This window comes from Liolophura sinensis, chromosome 12 (assembly GCF_032854445.1).
Source record: "Liolophura sinensis isolate JHLJ2023 chromosome 12, CUHK_Ljap_v2, whole genome shotgun sequence".
Taxonomy (NCBI): domain Eukaryota; kingdom Metazoa; phylum Mollusca; class Polyplacophora; order Chitonida; family Chitonidae; genus Liolophura; species Liolophura sinensis.
The window spans coordinates 3,914,686-3,935,348 of record NC_088306.1 but is presented as its reverse complement, the minus strand read 5'-3'; the positions used below and the strand labels follow the sequence as shown (position 1 = coordinate 3,935,348).

The window sequence follows — 20,663 nt, the reverse complement described above, 5'->3', positions numbered from 1 at the left end:
ATCAGTATTACCGGTCTTTACAAGTTTCCAGTTCACCTTTGCATCCCAAGGAATGTATTCCAGGAAATCCAACGTAAAGACCATGGGATAAACACACAATTCACACAAGTCACAAATTGTCCTAGACAGGTACTTCGCCAGGTTAGCGAACACGAACACAGTACACAGGTTACACAGAACTGGAACAGTCAAGCCTTTGAATGACGTCACACCCGCAGAGCACAACACAGGGTAAATACAGGCATGGAGGTATAATCCACTTCAGATCAGTCACAGCTCCCGCAGAAGCTCACAAACGAGCCGTTCAGAGACGTAGAGTAATGTCACCTTGTGGCAGAACGAACGTCCTTTGCAAAACTGAAAACTTCAGTTTAGAGTCCTTGACGACCTTGTCGGTCAGGTGAGGTCAGCGTGTTAAACAAATTACACAGTCAACACTGTATAATCATAATAAATATCCGAACACCAATAAACGTGACTTCCGCAGAAATTCACATAAACCAGACATCAGTACTGCTGTGGTACAAAAAACGGTGTCGGCATAAAAATCTGTCCTCCCAAATGAAACTGGCATCACCAGCTCATATACATACAATGGACTCGATACGAGAGCGTCGCACACTCTCCTGGCTCCCAGTGGATGCAGCAAAAATACCTCCACTCTGCACAGAAAACACGGCTTATATACGTGCCAGGTGGATTCAACTATTTTTAAACACAGAGTTTAACAGCCAATGAACAGCCAGTTAAATAAACAGAGCCTTGAACAAGGTGCTTTCGGCCAGGTCCGCACTGTACATATATAACAGGGCCTGTTATGCTTTCACAAAGGTCCGCAGACTAACAGTACATGAAGACGTTAAATAGTCATACATAACAATATATATATATATATATATATATATATATATATATATATATATATATATATATATATATATATATATATATATATGCAGATTTGTTAACAATGTGACAGTTGTCTACATGCGTGAGGAGTTTGTCTGTTATGTCAGAACGGGCGATGAGTTGATTTATTGTCATGTCTGCTTGGACCATGAGCTGATTTATTGTCATGTCTACTTGGACGATGAGTTGATTTATTGTCATGTCTTCTTGGACCATGAGTTGGTTAATTGCTGTGTCTGCTTCGACGATAAGTTGATTTATAGTCCTGTCTCTTTGGAAGATGAGTTCATTTATTGTAATGACCACATTCTGAGTTGCTGTATTGTTACGTGTATTTCTCCTTGGGAGATGAGTTCATTTACTGTGATGTCCACATTCTGAGTTGCTGTATTGTTACGTGTATTTCTCCTTGGGAGATGAGTTCATTTACTGTGATGTCCATTTCAACGATGAATTTATTATATCATGTTTTGCTCCTAATCGTGTAAATTTCTGACATGATATCAATAACAATTCGTAACTCGTTCAAACTCTCTTACTTCATCTCTAAAATCAGTAACTGTGGGCAAATAAATAGACATTCACACACTCTGATAATCGCTTATTATAACAAGTTTGTTTCCAAAACCATTTTGCTACCATAATCACCCGAAACAAGAAACTGTCGCCAAATAACTTAGGTGGCAGTTTGCGCAGTCCATAATGTTCGTCCAGTCGATAATGTTCGTCCAGTCGATAATGTTCGTCCAAGACCATTTGTCTCCAACTAACATTGTGGTTAATAGTTAATCTGTTTACCCAGAAAATAACTTTTTAGCGAAGAAATGTTTTTTTCACAATCGTTGTCATATTTTCCACATCACATCATCAACATAGTAAATCATTTTTTACGAGGAAATTATTTTTGGACAAGCGCAAATTTTCTTTCGCTAAAAAAATATTTTCTGGGTAAACCGATTAACTAACTTTACTGATAACAGCTTGATAAGCCACTTTAAGATCAAGACTGCATAGAAAACAGCTCAAAAATTCAAATGAAATCTAATGACACTAATAATCCACCGTAGTACGGCGCGAATATCGAGTTTGGCTTTGAACAACAACCACTGAAATAAAATCAGTTCTATACCCAGCCTAATTTAGTGCATGACGTCATGATGCATGAACCGCACACGTAACATTGTTGTGTTTCCCCACTGAACATGTCTCCTCTCGTGGCGATATCAGTTCTGGTGTCTAATAGGACTCACAGGCTTCACTGGGTTCGAACAAACGCAGACTAGGTTGGATTACTACCCACAGGTAGTGTGACTGTGCGGTGTGTTCTGTGGCTAAATAGGGTCTATAACCGTCTTCACGAGTGAAACAATTAGTTTTAGTGGAATGAGGGGGAGGGGGAGGGGGGAGGGGGGTAGAATTTGGGGCTCATGATGAGCACTCAAACAAATCCATTTTTGGTGCATCCGACCCGCATTCCACCACACCACGCCCCACAACACAACACCACATCCCACCACACCACACCCCACAACATCACACCACATCCCACCACACCCCACCCCAATAAATATAAGCGTCATGTCCCACATTCATATACCCATTCGTAGTCCGTAAAAGGCGTTCCAAATCGATAATCGCAAGATCCATTTCCAAAACAACGTTTAACACTAGCTCCCAAAGACAAAGGTATGTAAGAAATTATACAAATAAGAAATAAAGCAGGTAACACACAAGAGAGAAGCGATCATCAGTTTTCAACGATGCCGGGCGGACAGTGGATATTCCAGGCATGAATTCCATATCAAAGTTCAAATTCGTAGCCCACCACACCACACCCCACCCCACCACATCTCATCCCACCACACCACACCATACCCGATCCCATCCCACCACACCACATCCCATCCCACCACACCACATCACACCTCACCACGTCCCATTCCACCCCAGCCCACCACACCACATAGCAGCACATCCCATCCCACCCCAGCCCACCACACCACATCCCACCCCAGCCCACCACACCACATCCCATCCCACCACACCACCACACCACCACACCACACCACACCACACCACATCACACCACACCACACCAAACCACATCAAACCACATCCCATCCCATCCCACCACATCTCATCCCACCACACCACACCACACCACACCACACCACACCACACCACACCACACCACACCACACCACACCACACCACACCACACCACACCACACCACACCACATCACATCCCACAACACCACATCTCATCTCACAACACCACATCCATCCCACCTCACCCCATCACACCACATTCCATCCCTCCCCACCACACCACACCACACCACACTATCCCACACCACATCACATCATACCCCACCGCACCACACAACACCCCCTGACGTCCCTCAGCCTGTACCGTTCAAAGCAGTTCATTTGATTTTTAGAGTAGAGTGTTTACCTTTGAAAGTAGAAATTTTTTGAAAGATAATTTTGAAAAGGAGAAAATTTAATATTTTTTCTACATAATCATATGGGAAAATGGTACACAGAAACGTAACATTTTGTTAACAATCGGAATGCTAAGATTGTAAACCAAAGCGTTGTCTTGTTCAGATGGAAGTGACGGGTGAGGGAACGGGGTTATAAAAATAGACAAGATAAAAAAACCCGTGAGGAATCATTGTCTAAACCTATGAGATGTCGTGTAAAACTATCAGTTGTGACCTCATAGCTAATGAAGCATGTATCATATACACATTCAGGGCGACTATGATACTACGATACAAGTAATGTGTTTCTTAAGCGACGAACACACTATTTTCCGTACTGTGTACACCTCGTGAACTAAATATTCGTTAAACTAAATGTTGTCTTTTCTTCTAATGACCCTTAACGGCACACAACTAACCCGCCAGCCTAATTGGGGGACGCTCCTTGTCAGTAGCAGAAGATCGTGCTGTCAATGCAAAACGCTAACGAGTTTCTTTGTGGTGGTCTATATATAAGCGTCTACAGTTATCACATTACAGACAAAATGTCAGCTATCTTGAGGTTAAACGACTTGTGTGGCAAACAGCGTTGTATTCAGTTGTATTCCCAACGACAGAGACACCGAAATAGCGGTTATGACAACACCAATCAAGACACGACTGGAGCAGAACACCTCATGTACCGTTACAATTAAGCAATGCCCACCGAATAAAATATGCTTATCAATCTATCAACCACTCTACGACATGAATGCATCAATTGGTGGATCAATAACTGAACAAATCACCCACACAATCAATCTAATTAATCGATCAGTCAGTATTCCAATCAGTCAATCAATCATTCGGTTGATTATTTATTGGAAATGTGAGCCCATGAAGAAAGAGCATTTTTATGATTTGTCAAACTACAGAACTAAGTTTTGGCAAAGGCCAGTTGACACAAATAGCTCCATGTTTTCTGTTTTTATTTTTCATGCTGCAGAGATCGTTAAAGACGTCATCCGGCAATGTGGGTTTCAGAGGTGTCAGAAAGATGACGTCATCATTAAACAAGGAGACAACGGGGACACGTAAGTGAAGTTTGTCCAGTTTTCAAAATCTGACAAGTTCAAGTGTTGGTGGGACTTACTTTTAGTACTCTGTGTGTTTAGAAAATGAAAAAGTGTCTGGAAAATTGTTTAGAAAAATTAGACAGTCTGAAGCAATCTTAAATGTTGTATATAACACTACTAATAAAAGAAACGTAAACGGTAACCATCATTAAAAGTAAAGATTGAGATTACGTCAGTCAAAACCAACTAATCAAGCCATCAATGTATCTGTCTTAAATCAGTCTTTCATTAAGTCATTCTACCTGTTGTCAGATGATCAATGAATCAGTCAATACACTAATGAGTGACCGGTATCGGTGGAATCGCGGATAGAGCGACTGCCTTGTAAACGGTGGTTAAAGAATTCGATCCTGAACTGAGTCATACTTATGATATTATCCTGGATTATCATAACACGAGTGACCGGTATCGGTGGAATCGCGGATAGAGCGACTACCTTGTAAATGGTGGTTAAAGAATTCGATCCTGAACTGAGTCATACTTATGATATTATCCTGGATTATCATAACACGAGTGACCGGTATCGGTGGAATCGCGGATAGAGCGACTACCTTGTAAACGGTGGTTAAAGAATTCGATCCTGAGTCATACTTATGATATTATCCTGGATTATCATAACACTACCTCGCTGGGCGATCAGCGTAAGAGTTCTGGTCGGCCCGGTGTCAGAATAATGTTACTGTATATCATGGCGCTTCGTGTCAGGTGTCTTTGGCATGGCCTTTCCAGTGAGACAGCTCTATATATGCGTCGGCATTAGGTCTGATCGGTAGTTGTAAAGACAAGGTTGATGTCTTGTTTGTTGCTGACCAGCTTTTCAGATGTTTTACTGTGAAAGCAGGGTTGTCAATGAATTGACATCACTCCTTACAAATCCAGGTCCAACCCGCGTCGTTATATGTCCGACATAATGTCGAAAACAAACGCCAAGCAAACAAACAACGAATGCATGTCCTTGGGTGTCCACAGATTGTACATTGTCCTGAAGGGTGTGGTGTCCATCTATGTGATTCAGGATAAGGACAACAACGAGGAAGTTCTGGCGCAGGTCAACGCTACCTTGGAAAACCGCGTGCATGACCTTGACCGCAGCGGACTTGGGCTCAAAGTCTGGACAACAGGTATCACGAGAATACCCTCCCCATTCCTTTCTCCTTTCTTGTAACTAGATTCAGTTACAGTTATATTCATATGCACATGAGTGTATGTATTTTTAATTTTTATGAGGTTGTGATTACAATTTCATTCATGAAATTAACATTTTTCACAAGTCACACTGTTTTTACCTTTAACGCCAAAAGATTGGAACTCGGGATCCCATATTCATCTAACTAATAGTTAAATAAACTGGCAGTTCATTCAACCAAAATCAGGTAAACCAGAAACCAATCAACTTGATCGAACAACTATCAATCCAACAAACGATCATTCTCGTCGTTTCGTTTCAGGCGAGGGCAATGCCTTTGGAGAAATCGCACTAATAAAGCCCGACTGCATCCGAACGGCTTCGGTAGTGATCGATGAAACCGCGGACCTGATGGTGGTGGACCGGAACTTGTACAACCAGTCCGTCCGGGACGTTCTCGAGCAGGAGTTTAAAGCCAAAACCCGCTTTGTAGAGAACAACTCTCTCTTTCGGTCTTGGTCAGCACGCCACCGGAAGCAGCTAGCCATCTCTCTGAGAATGGAGCGCTGGGAATTCGGTTCTCCTCTGATCAGACAGGGCCAACCAGCCAACAGGGCCTATTTCATTCACAGGTGAGATTCAAGATAATTGGAATAAATTTAAAAACGTAGACACGTCTATGTTTTTGCCGGCGTAAGCAAGGTACAACCGTGTTAACAAACCTTTAATTCTAAAGCAATATTACCGAAAATTCAAGCAACAGCGATGTTTCTTATATATAACAAGAATGTTACAATTTTATTTTGGAAGAAGGGTCTAACAGATCTAAACGGTCTATTAACGAACATATGTAGTTTTACATCAGTATAAGAGGCATGAAAACATTTAAATTTCGAGGTCATGGAATACGCCATGTTAGAGCAACCGGAAACATGATGTGGCGCCTCTCGGGCCCTACGCAAACATGGCAGTCAGGCAGGGCAGGGTGATGTCAGCTGGGTTCTCGGGTTCTAGAGAAAACTCGCGCCTGATTGATAACATTGCCGCGTTCTTGACTTGTTCAATGTGCGCAGTTTTTCATATACGTTGATTTTGCAACATCGGAAAAATAATATGATGTTTAAACGTCATGGTGACTATTTTATCAGTGCATTCGTACACTTGATCGAGTGTTGTCTGTTGTATGGCGGGTAATTTGCTTGTGTGAATGAGTTTCTATTGTTTTCCTTTCATTTGTCCTCGCTATAAATTCCGATCTCATTTATTTCTCTGATTATAGTGGAGAAGTTGAAATCAGCGTACACCCGGGACTTCACAAATCTCAACTGCCAAATATGTGGGAGGAGATGGAGACCAAACTTCCGGTACTCACAGATAGGTGAGTTATGATGTTCCAAACAACGTCACTTCCGTTGCTGACGTCACTGTGGTGTCACTGACTACATGTACATGTACATAGCCCCTCTGAACGTTCCTTTACAAATTGCCTATATACCCTGCAACAGAGTCTATAAATACGCTACGTTTCCTCTCTATACACACATTGTCAAATGTTGAATAGGTGAAGGAATGAAACATAGACAAAATTCAATACTCTCTAACTTGACATGTAACTTGAATTGCCAAAAAATAAAACAGAACCACATGTTTCATTCTTCACTGGCAATGCGTCATTGACGGCCACAAAACAACATTAGCCGATGCTAACTTCAGAATAGGGCGAAATCTCTTCGTACGGTCCGAAATTCATTGAGAATGTCTTTAAACAACAATTTAATGACCGTTGAATCAATCATTCAATCAATCATAAGCAGATTAACTGATTGGACAGTCTCAGCAAACGTTCAGTCCTACATCTCTCAAAACCAACACATGCAACACACCAACACATTAATAGTCTTCGAAATATGACGAGTGTTTCGCATGTGACAGAGGTTTACGAGCTGCGGATTTGAAACACCGTCTCTGGGTTTTACTGTACGCTTCTACCATTAGCGTAAAGGGAAACTCGGCACAGAACGCAGACAGATAGCGCTTATATACCACACTATTACCCTAGCCTACCGGAAAACAGCTTGTGCATATGTACGGTCTTATCTCTTACAGTATGAAGCCACCTGCCGGGAACATTGCTCCACACGAGGAGATGAAGCGACGGAAGAATAGCACAAGCAAACAACAAGAGATCGGGCTGCTGGGAGAAAATGAGTTTGTTGGTTAGTTGATGATTTATTGTTTATTTTATTTATTTATTTGGATTTATTTTCTCCACGCTGCTACCAGGTGTATTTAAGAAATAAATATCTATGCGTCGAAACAGACACTCCTATGCCAGCCGTTAACCACGGTGGTCAATAACCGTAAGGCCAATTTCCAAAACACCAATTTAACACAAACTGCTATACCCTACGAGTTTGCACGGCCTGAAATCTAAGGTTTGAATTGACGTTTCGTTCAGTCATATGTCATGGCGGCTGGGCGGTGAAAGAGAGGAGAAGTCATAGCTTTATTCACTGATGTCACGAACAATTTATCTTCTATCGAAATGAAATTTCCCACCTAAAACCTTGAAGTTTTATAGTATCGGGGATCATTGCCCGTCTAAAACAAGCCTGTCCGAGCAGTGTATGGTACTCGTTAGTTCTTTACTGCTATACGTTGCTGCTTCTGTATAGCTGTGCCATCGCGCCCATTAGGTCGCAGGTTCGCATCTCAATTTTGCTTGTCTATGGCTTTGAGTGAAGATTTTATTTTAGATGCCTGTGTTGTGTAGTTTAGCTCAGGGCCCTCTGGTTTCTTTGCTCTACACAACCCTATCGCCGTTCTGAGGTCAGAGAAAAATTCTGAAGTACTACGACTCTCTTTTTCAGGCTGCCTGGAATTCAGTCTCCGCCTGGACACTTATGTTTACTCGGCCACTTGCACAGCGCCAACAGAACTGTTGGTTCTCAACAGAGAACAATACGACAGGTTTTTTGAGAAACGCTACCCGGACACGATTCCTGAATTCCGGAAGCAGGTTGGCCTTCGAGTGGACTTGTATCTACAGCGGATACAGAATGCGCCATTGATGGAGTACATTTTGTTGTTGTTAGAAAACTCATATGTGCTAGGCATGATTGGGTCCAGATCTGTTGGGCGGAAATTTGAGGCGAACAACGTGAAGACGAGAAGGTCACGAGGTCCGTCTGTTGGTGGCGCAGCTTCGTCCAACGCGGAATCAGGGTCGTATAACTCACTGATGGACAATCTACAGAGGCGGTACATTAGCAATCGGATATGTGAGCCCGACAACGAGACTGGGGAGTCCAGTCTCCAGAGGCTGGAAAGTCGGATTGCTGATTGGCTGGCGGCTATGAATGTCGGGAAGAAAATGGATGGACAGGCAAAAATGGCTGCAGGATCTGTGCAGAAGTTGAGGAGGTTTAAAGTAGGTGTAAGTAACAATTCTCTCGTTTTCTACCTTCCTTGGCAACATTTTCTTCACTTGAGTTACTTAAAGCTATGATTTTTCTTCAGGATGCTGGCTACAGAACCAGCCCTGTCATGTCCAAGCGTCCATGAGGCACCCTCCCCGCAAAATGGCGACGGGCGAAAATTTAACTGTTCTCTAGCACTGTCAGAGTCATAGGCTACCAGTTTGTCCAACAAATGTCAAGGCAAATTAAGGCAGGAATGAGACAGCTTAAGCCCGAATTACTTCATGTGTGAATGGTTCCTCATACAAAACTGGATTAATATGAGTTAACTTAGAGGTACACTCAAAAAATCATTCTGTTATTTCTAACAGAAAGTCTGTTGTCTGAGTCGGACTAGAACGTATTCTGTTATTATAACTTAATATTTATTACTATCCTGTTAGTCTGATACAATATTTATGGTGAAATAAAGAAATATATGTGTCATATTTAACAGAATAATCTGCTGCAATGGCAGAATACAGTCTAGCATCATTCAGACTTTGTCAGTGTCAGACTTAACAGATTTTTTGTTGAGAGTACAAGAAAGGAGGCTATCCATAAAAGTAATAAAGCCCCAACAATATTTGTGTTATAAAGCATCACTTTGATGTAGTGGACAGTCTTTCTTTCTAAAAAATGGATGCACGGGGGGTTAGTTCAACAAATTAGTCAAATGAACCAGCCTGAACAACGCTTTAATTGAATAGGCCCACTCACAACGGGCCGTTTCTACAAGCCATTTCTGACCTCAGTCAGAATTTGAATCCTCCGACCTAATGCTTAGATTTTTAAACTAGAGGTTGTTATTTGGAAATGTTTGTCTCATAAAATAACATTTTTGAGGTGGTCAGAACCGTGAATTCCTAGGCCCAATCATTAACTTCTAAAATCGTATTTCAAATTATGACTCATGTCAGAGATCGCTTGTGAAATCGCCTTTATGCAGGCTGCGCGCGCATAATTATGGAAGATTTTAACATGTTAATGTCACTATTTCAGGACGTCACAGAAATCCCGAGGCCAGGAAACAAAGTCATCCAGTTGAATGGAAAATGACCCCAAGTGCTGACTGAACCGGAAACGGAGAAGTCGGAAAGCGGAGGTGAAGAGGTGACTTATCGACCCAGTGCTAATATACAGACTTTAGACATTTCTGTAACTTATAGATTTATTTATAGTTAAAAAATACACAATGGTCGTGCCGTCCATTTTACACATGCTTCTTTGTTTGTTCTTTGTTCCTATACATGCAACTGCACACGGATTTTTGGCTTGGATGACTTATTATCAAAAGACGATCAAGCTCTTAATTTTAACTTTGATGTAAATTTGATTTCTTTTCCGACAATAGTTTCTAAGACGAAATAAAGGGGTTTTGTGATAAAAGGGTAGAAGTCATACTCCCTACAGCGCAAGCGTCGCTCTCTACATTCGCTACACATCACTGCCATAACTAGCAAGGTTTGTACAGAAATCTTGCACAACACCGAGGTCAGTGCTGTCAGAAAACACAAAAACTCTGTTTTTAATATTAGATACAGATAATATTACAAACCCATGGCAATCTCCTGTTTGCTGGAATTAGGGACTTGGGATATGTATAACTGACTCGGGACATGGCATTGTTGGATTTATCTATTTATTTGCTTGGTGTTTTTCACAGTACTCAAGAATATTTCACTTATTTCACGGCGGCCAGCATAATAGGGGGAGGAAATCGGGCAGAGCCCGGGGGTAACCCACGACCATCCGCAGGTTGCTGAAGGACCTTCCCACTTACGGCCGGAGAGGAAGCCAGCATGAGCTAGACTTGAACTTACAGCGACCGCAGTAGTGAGAGGATCCTGAAGCATTACGCTGAGCTAGCGCGTTAACCAACTGCGCCACGGAGGCCCCTGATTTGTTATAAGAAGATGAGAGCGGGGAGTCTTCCGTTGCTCCATTGGCTAGCGCACTATCGCAGCGCAATGACTTTTGGCTTATATAAATAACGTAGTGTTGGTTCGTATGTACGGGGAATGAGGGATGCATAAGGCTTGCCTTGGAACGTAGCGTGGGTCAATATGTAGGGAGTGAGGGATACATAAGGTTTGTCTTGGAACGCAGTGTGGGTCAGTATGTAGGAAATAAAGGATGCATAAGGCTTACCTTGGGACATAGTGTGGGTCAGTATGTAGGAAATGAAGGATGCATAAGGCTTACTTAATGCGGTCCCCGTGAGTTCAAGTCCAGCTCATGTTGGCTTCCTTTCCGGCTGTACGTGGGAAGGTCTGGCAGGAACCTGCGGATGGTTGTGGGTTACCCAGGACTCTGTCCGATTCCTCCCCCCACCCCCCCTCCATAACGTCGAATAAGTGAAATATTCTTGAGCAGACAGCAGATGGCCGTAAATTTCCCCCAGGCTGCTTGTGAAACCTGCACGTTTATGCGTGCAGGTTTCACAAGCAGCAGTGTAAACAGGTAGAAAAGAAAGTGCTGATGTTTACAAAAAATGTAAGATGAAGATTAAATCCTGAACACATTATTACAAAAAAACATAATAGGTCTACATTTAAAATGAAGAATTCAGTGTGTATGTTAATATTAAGTCATGAGATATACCATGTATTTAGGCCTTCCAGAAATTGGAATTTTTGTGAAATGGCAATATGATGGGGGTGTGATCAGATTATCATTAATATTTAAATCCTCCCGAACACATTATCCTGATTTATAAAAAGGTTTCACCTGTTGGCCCCTCTGCGTGCACCCGTGTTTTAGTGCTTGTTCAGTTTGACATATCAGTTCAAAGCTGTACGAGCCGTCCATCTCGGAAATTAATACCAACAGATATAAATAACAACGGAGGCCTATCACATAGCATAAAGAACAACTGCCAGGCTGGATTATCTCCCCTTGGTCTGCAGATGTGGAGTGATATTTGCCAAAACTGGTATTGAAAAAAGTGCTATATTGGTTTGAAAATCGACATGGTTGGTTATGGATGAATTCTATGTCAAATTTTCTATGAAAATGGGCATGGTTACCAACAGAAAACAAAGAAATGCGAAATTGTTCGAAATATATGCACAGTGGCTATTGCTCAGTATATTCCATTGATCTACCGGCCCGGATAGCACAGTTGGTAGAGCGTCCGCTTCGGGATCGGTAGATCCAGGATCAATCCTTGATCGAGTCACACCTAAGACTTTAAAAGAGGAAGTTGTAACTTCCTCGCTTGGCGTTCAGCATGAAGGGGATAGTGCAACGACTGGTTGACCCGTATCAGTATAATGGCTCGGGCGGGGCGGCTTACTTGCCTTCGGTAAGTCGTCTCAGTGAAGCAGCACTAAATAAAAGAGCGGTGGAAATCCGTCCTGCAACAAGGAGGCACATTATACGTACATGCACCCTAATGATTCCTTCGTCGTCATATGACTGAAAAATTGTTGAGTACGACGTTAAACCCCAAGCACTCACTCGATCTATTGACCTGGAACTCATTCATGGACTACGAATTTGAACTTTGATATGGAATTCATGCCTGGAATATCCACTGTCTGTCCGGTATCATTGAAAACTGATGACCGTTTCTATCTTGTGTGTTGCCGGCTTTATTTCTTATTTGTATAATTTCTGACATACCTTTGTCTTTGGGAGCTAGTGTTAAACGTTGTTTTGGAAATGGATCTTGCAATTATCGACTTGGCCCTTTACAGACTACGAATTGTACATGAATGTCGGACATGACGCTTATATTTAAATCATAAGAAATATTTATGGTATTTTACTGATATTTGACGTGAACATAACCCAATATATCCTCTCTATAATACAAAAGCTTTTAACGCCCAGGTTATAGCATGTCTTTCCAACATGTCGGCAGCCCCTGCCTAATCATTGGTTGAAGTGGGCCTCGTACTACCAGACTAGTCAGGTGACGTACGAGTTAAGTGGAAACGGTTGCGTTTTTGGCTTATATAAATAACGTAGTGTTGGTTCGTATGTAGGGGGAATGAGGGATGCATAAGGCTTGTCTTAGGACATAGTGGGGGCAGTATGTAGAAAATGAGGGATGCATAAGGCATGGCGTGGGACGTAGTGTGGGTCAGTATGTAAGAAATGAGGAATGCATGAGGTTTGTATGGGGACACAGCGTGGGTCAGTATGTAGCAAATGAGGGATACATAAGGCGTGCCTTGTGACGTAGTGTGGGTCAGTATGTAGGAAATGAAGGAAACATATGGTCTGTCTTGGGACGTAGTGTGGGTCAGTATGTTGGAAATGAGGGATACATATGGTTTGGTTTGGGACGTAGTGTGGGTCAGTATGTAGAAAATGAGGAATGCATGAGGTTTGCATCGGGACACAGTGTGGGTCAGTATGTAGGAAATGAGGGATACATAAGGCGTGCCTTGTGACGTAGTATGGGTCAGTATGTAGGAAATGAGGGAAACATATGGTCTGTCTTGGGACGTAGTGTTGGTCAATATGTTGGAAATGAGGGATACATATGGTTTGTTTTGGGACGTAGTGTGGGTCAGTATGTAGAAAATGAGGGATGCATAAGGCTGGCCTTGGACGTCGTGTGGGTCAGTATGTAGGAAATGAGGGATACATATGGTTTGTTTTGGGACGTAGTGTGGGTCAGTATGTTGGAAATGAGGGATACATATGGTCTGTCTTGGGACGTAGTGTGGGTCAGTACATAGGAAATGAGGGATACATAAGGCGTGCCTGGTGACGTAGTGTTGGTGCGTATGTAGGAAATGAGGGATACATAAACTTTGCCTTGTGACGTAGTGGCTATATCAAGGAGGCTCGTTATGTACGGAGTCACCTCCAACAATACCCCACTGCAGTGTACATCGGGGAAACAGGTCAAATCCTGCGTAAAATGATGAATGGGCATAAAAGAGACGTCAGAAGTGCGAGTCGGGGAACATTTTCACATCTAGGGACACCTTGTTGCTGAATTGCGTATTTCCGTGCTCCAAAAAATAAGTGGCAGTTGTGACGGAGCAAAAACTCATGAATTTATTCCACGGTATAGAATCTGCTCTCATCCCAGACTATGGATTCATGTCCTTACGTCGTGATTACCACACGTATACAGCTATCGATGCCGTACGCTGGCTTCCTCTCCGGCCGACCGGCCCCGCTAGCACTGTTGGTAGAGCGTCCGCTTCGGGAGCGATAGATCCAAGGTCAATCTTGGGTCGAGTCACATTAGAAACTTTAAAGGAGGAAGTTGTTGCTTCCTTGCTTGGCTTTCGGCATGAAGGGGACAGTGCAACGACTGGTTGACCGGTATCAGTATAATGGCTCGGACGGGTCGGCTTACTTGCCTTGGGTAAGGCGTCTAGATAAAAGAGCGGGGGAAATCCGTCCTGCACCAAGGAGGCACATTACATGCACTCAAAGGACTCCTTCGTCGTCCTATGACTGAAAAATTGTACGACTTTAAACGGCAGGCACTCAGTCACTCCTCTCCGGCCTTAAGAGGGAAGGTCTGGCAAAAACCTGCAGATGGTCGTGGGTTTCCCCCGGGCTCTACCCAGTTTCCTCCCACCATAATGCTGGCTACCGTCGTGTAAGTGAAATATACTTGAGTACGTCGTAAAAAACCAATCAAACAAACAAATAAATAAATAAATCGATGCTGCACGTATCTAATTGATCACTGCACATCGATCACAACTTAACTTGTTGAGCAATTTTTACCATAAACTTCCCTAGACACTTAGCGAAGGGTTTATCCATGTAAACTTTTATCGTCTCTATTCACACGTGTGCTGAGAACAATTCACACGTGCGCTGCGAACAATTCACACTACCCAATCACACTGTTCTGTCACGCCTCTATAATCCCTGAAAACACAATCTACTTCCCTACACCTGGCTAAGCTGATATCTACTGTTTGTTCGTCAAATTAGTTTTATTAGACATATATAAGTTGGAAATGTTGGACCAGACAGCATTTGGCTTGCTGTTTGGTGTACAGCATGTTATGCAAGGCCTTATTTCATAACCGCAGAAAGATTAGCTTGAACTGTAGGCCTAAGTTTTTCTCGGTTTTGGTTTTAGTTGTCCTGGTTCACTTGCACAGCGGGTGCAAAACAATCAGCTGTCATAAAACATTACACTGTAGGTTTACATGCCTATCGGCTGTAGGCGTCCGTTGTGAGCAAGATGTGAATTAATGCAGGTTTATCTAAGCAACAATCAATTAGCTGCCATGCAGTACACAATATTCCTATGATGCACGTACTTTGATGTGAAGGATGCATATATGTTTTGGCAAAAAGCTCCAATGCAGCTCTGTATAATATCGACAGACAGTGTTTGCTAGCAGTAGTATTATGTTGTTGTTATTGCACTGCCTACATGCGCCATATGCATCACTTCCGCTTCTGAAATGGTTAATTAATCGTTGATATTAAAACTGATTTAAGTTTGCATGGGTCTGAGTTCATGAAAAATGACTTAGAACAAACTGAAATCCTGTCAACATTTGTTAATCTTGTCTATTAAAGTGGTATTGTAGTATTTTAATCTCCTAAGTTTATATTTATTGAAACTACAAAAAAGCACTAAATACAGTTAGTGATGCCGGACTGAACTATACCATACCACGTACAATTGCAAGAGTTGTGAGCTTGTGAAATTTGCAATATTATACACACATGTATTCTTGTATGAACGGATGAAAGATAAACCAAACTACCGAAGGTCTCATTTTGTGGTGCAAGTAATGGAATATCTTTTAAACACACTAGGTCACAGGAGAGCCTTCATATTTATTGCTTGACAGAGAAGACAAACTTGACACAAAGAGGGGACAAATCATGGCAGATAACTCAACCAGTAAAAACAACAATACATATTAAGTGCTGGAACTTTACTGCGATAATGTACTGTTAACACGAAGATAATTTTGTAGCACAGTATCCTTTATCCACTACACACATCCAAGCATATATTCGTTCATTATCAGCACAACATATTATTATTTTTGTAACATGTTATTATCACATCATAAACAGAAAATATCTTAATAATGAAACATGTATCCTATCTTAATAGGACATGTACGCGAACGTATGTAGCAATATAACAATCATGGCAAGAGTAATTAACCATGCCTAGGTCACATATTGTCCCTGTGTTGTTACTGAGAGTTATATACGTGTAGAAAACGCAATTCCTTTCAGACATTTTTAGAGTGAAAAAACAGAAATGTCAAAAAAGATGCAAAAACTACAGAAATTAAACTGGGAACCTTTCTCTACACATTGCTCATTTACATCTCTAGGTTTATGTGGGCCAGATACTGGCTCTCAAGGGAATGGAATTTCCCAGCGCATGCTAGCATCATATAAGGTGACCACGAGGAGATTCAGCAAATCTAACCGCCTTTCACACAAGACTGCTACGAGGGGAGATAACTGCCAATGACAATACACTTACATGTACTAAAGACGAAGCCTGTCACACTAAGATAATACAATTTCATGACATACATAGTTTTTAGTTGCTTATAAGTAGGTTAATCAGAACAAAATGCTATTTATCCTCCATTGTTCTATTATCGCCCACTTTGCCTTTCCTATTTTCATGTCTTCCTATTTCTATTTCTAATGTATTGCAGCAAATTATTAATTATTTAATTTGACTTTTGGTCAACGAGTGAATGTTTGGCTTCTTCGCTGGAATCCCACTCCAAGATCAACCCAAGTCTAAAGTCCCTCGACTTAGTTAACATAGCCATGAAATTAGCTGAACCGGGCTCTTCTGGTGTTAATAGGTCCCGCAAGCATCAATTATTGCACAAAAGCTACATTAAACAAATAGGTTTTGTAGAGAATTTGTGGCTGTATTCCTTTTCTAACACAATGAAACTAAGACAGACCAATCAATAATTGTTCTGCACAGCAAACATAGTTGAGATCAAGTTGACAACTAGGGTCCGTAAGGGTCAAAAAGTATACATACCGAAACGTCGCTCGTTAGAAAAAAGAAATTCTAGATAAGTACGGTTTAAAGTGTAGTACCGTCTATCGCCTTCTTCTGTCACAATAAAATTAGCTCGGCACAAGGTTACTTAACAAGCATATGGAATCTCCATTATTAGGGGCCCTCAGGGGTAAATAGTTCCGGAAATATGATTTTCTGGAGAAGCAAAATTCTGAAGCAAGTGCGTTGGTTAAATGGAAAGAGAATGGGGCTGTAGCATGTAATTCAGTTTAAAACGTGATGGTTCAGCTTATCTTTTCCCACTGGTTTATGGTTCAGCCCTAGTGACGCCTGAATAAACCTAATATTCTAGCTTTGTAAGATTGATTTTCTAAGAAAATATGTAAGAGATGACCTAACTTGGTCGTATCTTTCGGACAATGTTAAGAGGAATCAACTATTTAGCGTTGATTGGACCTGGTTATGTGTGACAAGCGTTAATTCGATTTGGCTATGTGTGACAAGTGTTGATTGGACTTGTTTATGTGGCACAAATGTTGATTGGATCTGGTTATGTGTGACAAGTGTTGACTGGACTTGGTTATGTGTGACAAGTGATGGTTGGACCTGGGTATGTGTGACAAGTGTTGTTTGGACCTGGTTATGTGTGGCAAGTGTTGACTGGAACTGGTTATGTGTGGCAAGTGTTGATTGGACTTGGTTATGTGTGGCAAGTGTTGATTGGACCTGGTTGTGTGTGACAAGTGTTGATTAGAACTGGTTATGTGTAACAAGTGTTGATTGGACTTGGTTATGTGTGGCAAGTGTTGACTGGATCTGGTTATGTGTGACAAATGTTGATTGGACTTGGTTATGTGTGACAATAGTTGATTGGACCTGGTTATGTGTGGCAAGTGTTGATTGGACCTTGTTGTGTGTGACAAGCGTTAATTGGACCTGGTTGTGTGTGACAAGTGATGATTGGATCTGGTTATGTGTGACAAGTGTTGATTGGATTTGGTTATGTGGGGCAAGTGTTGTTTGGACCTGGTTATGTGTGAAAATAGTTGATTGGACCTGGATATGTGTGGCAATAGTTGATTGGGCCTGGTAATGTGTGACAATAGATGATTGGACCTGGTTATGGTTGACAAACGTTATTAGGGCTTGATTATGTGGGACAAGTGATGATTGGGCTTGGTTATGTGGGACAAGTGATGATTGGATCTGGTTATGTGTGACAAGTGTTGATTGGACTTGGTTATGTGTGGCAAGTGTTGATTGGCCCTGGTTATGTGTGACAAGTGATAATTGGACCTGGTTATGTGTGACAAGTGTTGATTGGACCTGGTTATGTGTGGCAAGTGTTGATTGGACTTGGTTATGTGTGACAAGTGATGACTGGGCCTGTTTATGTATGGCAAGTGTTGATTGGACCTGTTTGTGTGTGACAAGTGTTGATTGGATCTGGTTGTGTGTGACAAGAGTTAATTGGACCTGGTTATGTTTGGCATGTGTTGATTGGACTTGGTTATGTGTGACAAGTGTTGATTGGACCTGGTTATGTGTGGCAAGTGTTAATTGGACCTGGTTGTGTGTGACAAGTGTTGATTGGATTTGGTTGTGTGTGACAAGTGTTGATTGGGCCTGGTTATGTGTGGCAAAAATTGATTGGATCTGGTAATGTGTGACAATAGTTGATTGAATCTGGTAATGTGTGACAATAGTTGATTGGATCTAGATGGGTGTGGCAGGTGTTGTTTGGACTTGGTTATGTGTGACAATAGTTGACTGGACCTGGATATGTGTGGCAATAGTTGATTGGATCTGGTAATGTGTGACAATAGTTGATTGAATCTAGATGGGTGTGGCAGGTGTTGTTTGGACCTGGTTATGTGTGACAATAGTTGACTGGACCTGGATATGTGTGGCAATAGTTGATTGGATCTGGTAATGTGTGACAATAGTTGATTGAATCTAGATGGGTATGGCAGGTGTTGTTTGGACCTGGTTATGTGTGACAATAGTTGACTGGACCTGGATATGTGTGGCAATAGTTGATTGGATCTGGTAATGTGTGACAATAGTTGATTGAATCTAGATGGGTGTGGCAGGTGTTGTTTGGACCTGGTTATGTGTGACAATAGTTGACTGGACTTGGTAATGTGTGGCAATAGTTGATTGGATCTGGTAATGTGTGACAATAGTTGATTGAATCTAGATGGGTATGGCAGGTGTTGTTTGGACCGGGTTATGTGTGACAATAGTTGACTGGACCTGGATATGTGTGGCAATAGTTGATTGGATCTGGTAATGTGTGACAATAGTTGATTGGATCTAGATGGGTGTGACAGGTGTTGTTTAAATATATTATAGTAAGTCAATGAAAGCTCAATCTTGCCAAAGAAAATGGTGACCACATTGTTAGTCTGAGTCTAAGTGCCGCGTGTTAGGTTTGTAGTGGAGTTCTGTCACAGTGTCATGTGGCCTATACGCACGGATGGTACTATCCTGGTCCTCTGTGATGTGATGGAGTTGTTTGAGTGAACTGAGTGAAATGTGAATTGTGTGAAGAGCACAAGAAGGTAGGTCAAACAAGAAAGATCTCTGTTGCACAATTTGATTGGATGCAACAAAATGGCCATTATACGGATCGAAGAGATGGTTTCTCATCCTCAAATTGCCTGACTCTAACCTTTCGCAGCCTTAAGACCTCTTATCCATCTACCCACGACGCTGTTTTAGACAGTCCGCGAGCCCGGGATACTCGCTGCATACAATTGCCCTTTGTTATGAACAGACATAGGCAGTGATGCGACAGTGATATGGGGGGAACTATAAGGTGCTTTTTACGGAGTTATGGACGATACATCATAGCTATAGTTAGAAGAAATCGTTAGTACCTTTTGAGTGGAAAAGGCGGTGTAATTTGGATTAGCCGGACCAGGACTAACGGGTGATAGTTGGCGGACATTCTGCCGTTTGTAAACTGTGATTAACGGTATAAATTACCTGCTTGCTGGAGGATTTGTGGTCTCGATACCAGAAGAGTATCAACCTCCCTTCGTAAGGCGAGTCGGAGGATCCAACTGTGTTAAGGTTGGGGGAGATCAACAAACTGCGCCAATAAAGAGGAAACGGACGTCCAGAAACAGGATTGGAATATTACAGGGCTGATCCTGTGCATTGCTATTTGTAGTTTAACTCATTATTTTCTTGTTTTATTAAATTGTTCAACCAACCTTTGGGTGTTTGAGAGTGTTACTCTGTTTGACCCAGATTAGGCTCGTTATCGGCAATTCATTTTGGCTCATTATACCGATACTCTAACACTGTGATGTCTAAATCCAGAAGGTCCTTTTTCATCTGCATTACGAAGCGGACGGTATCAAAGCGATACCCTGATCTGGTATATGTTTTTGAAGAGACACTAGACTAATAGAATGAAGGTAGACTGACACCGGCTCTCACTGATGCCGCTTCCTTGCCCTCTGACGTAACAGAATTTAGTCTGACGTAACAAAATTTAGTCAGACGTAATAGAATGTAGTCTGGCGTAACAGAATTTAGTCTCAGCAGCAATGATGACTAAATCGTATACCTGGTGGTGGAAAATGCGCAACCATTGG

At 41.9% G+C, this 20,663-nt stretch overlaps 1 protein-coding gene across 1 annotated transcript in view; it reads left to right on the top strand.

Annotated features, from left to right (window-relative positions):
• The window catches only part of LOC135479147 (cAMP-dependent protein kinase regulatory subunit-like), a 112,154-nt gene that overhangs the window by 15,247 nt on the left and 76,244 nt on the right, over nucleotides 1-20,663 (top strand). Inside the window, exons 3-6 of the mRNA XM_064758906.1 lie at nucleotides 4,382-4,469; nucleotides 5,481-5,632; nucleotides 5,960-6,269; nucleotides 6,917-7,015. Coding sequence (XP_064614976.1) covers nucleotides 4,382-4,469; nucleotides 5,481-5,632; nucleotides 5,960-6,269; nucleotides 6,917-7,015 — 649 coding nt within the window. The remainder of the gene's footprint in view (nucleotides 1-4,381; nucleotides 4,470-5,480; nucleotides 5,633-5,959; nucleotides 6,270-6,916; nucleotides 7,016-20,663) is intronic.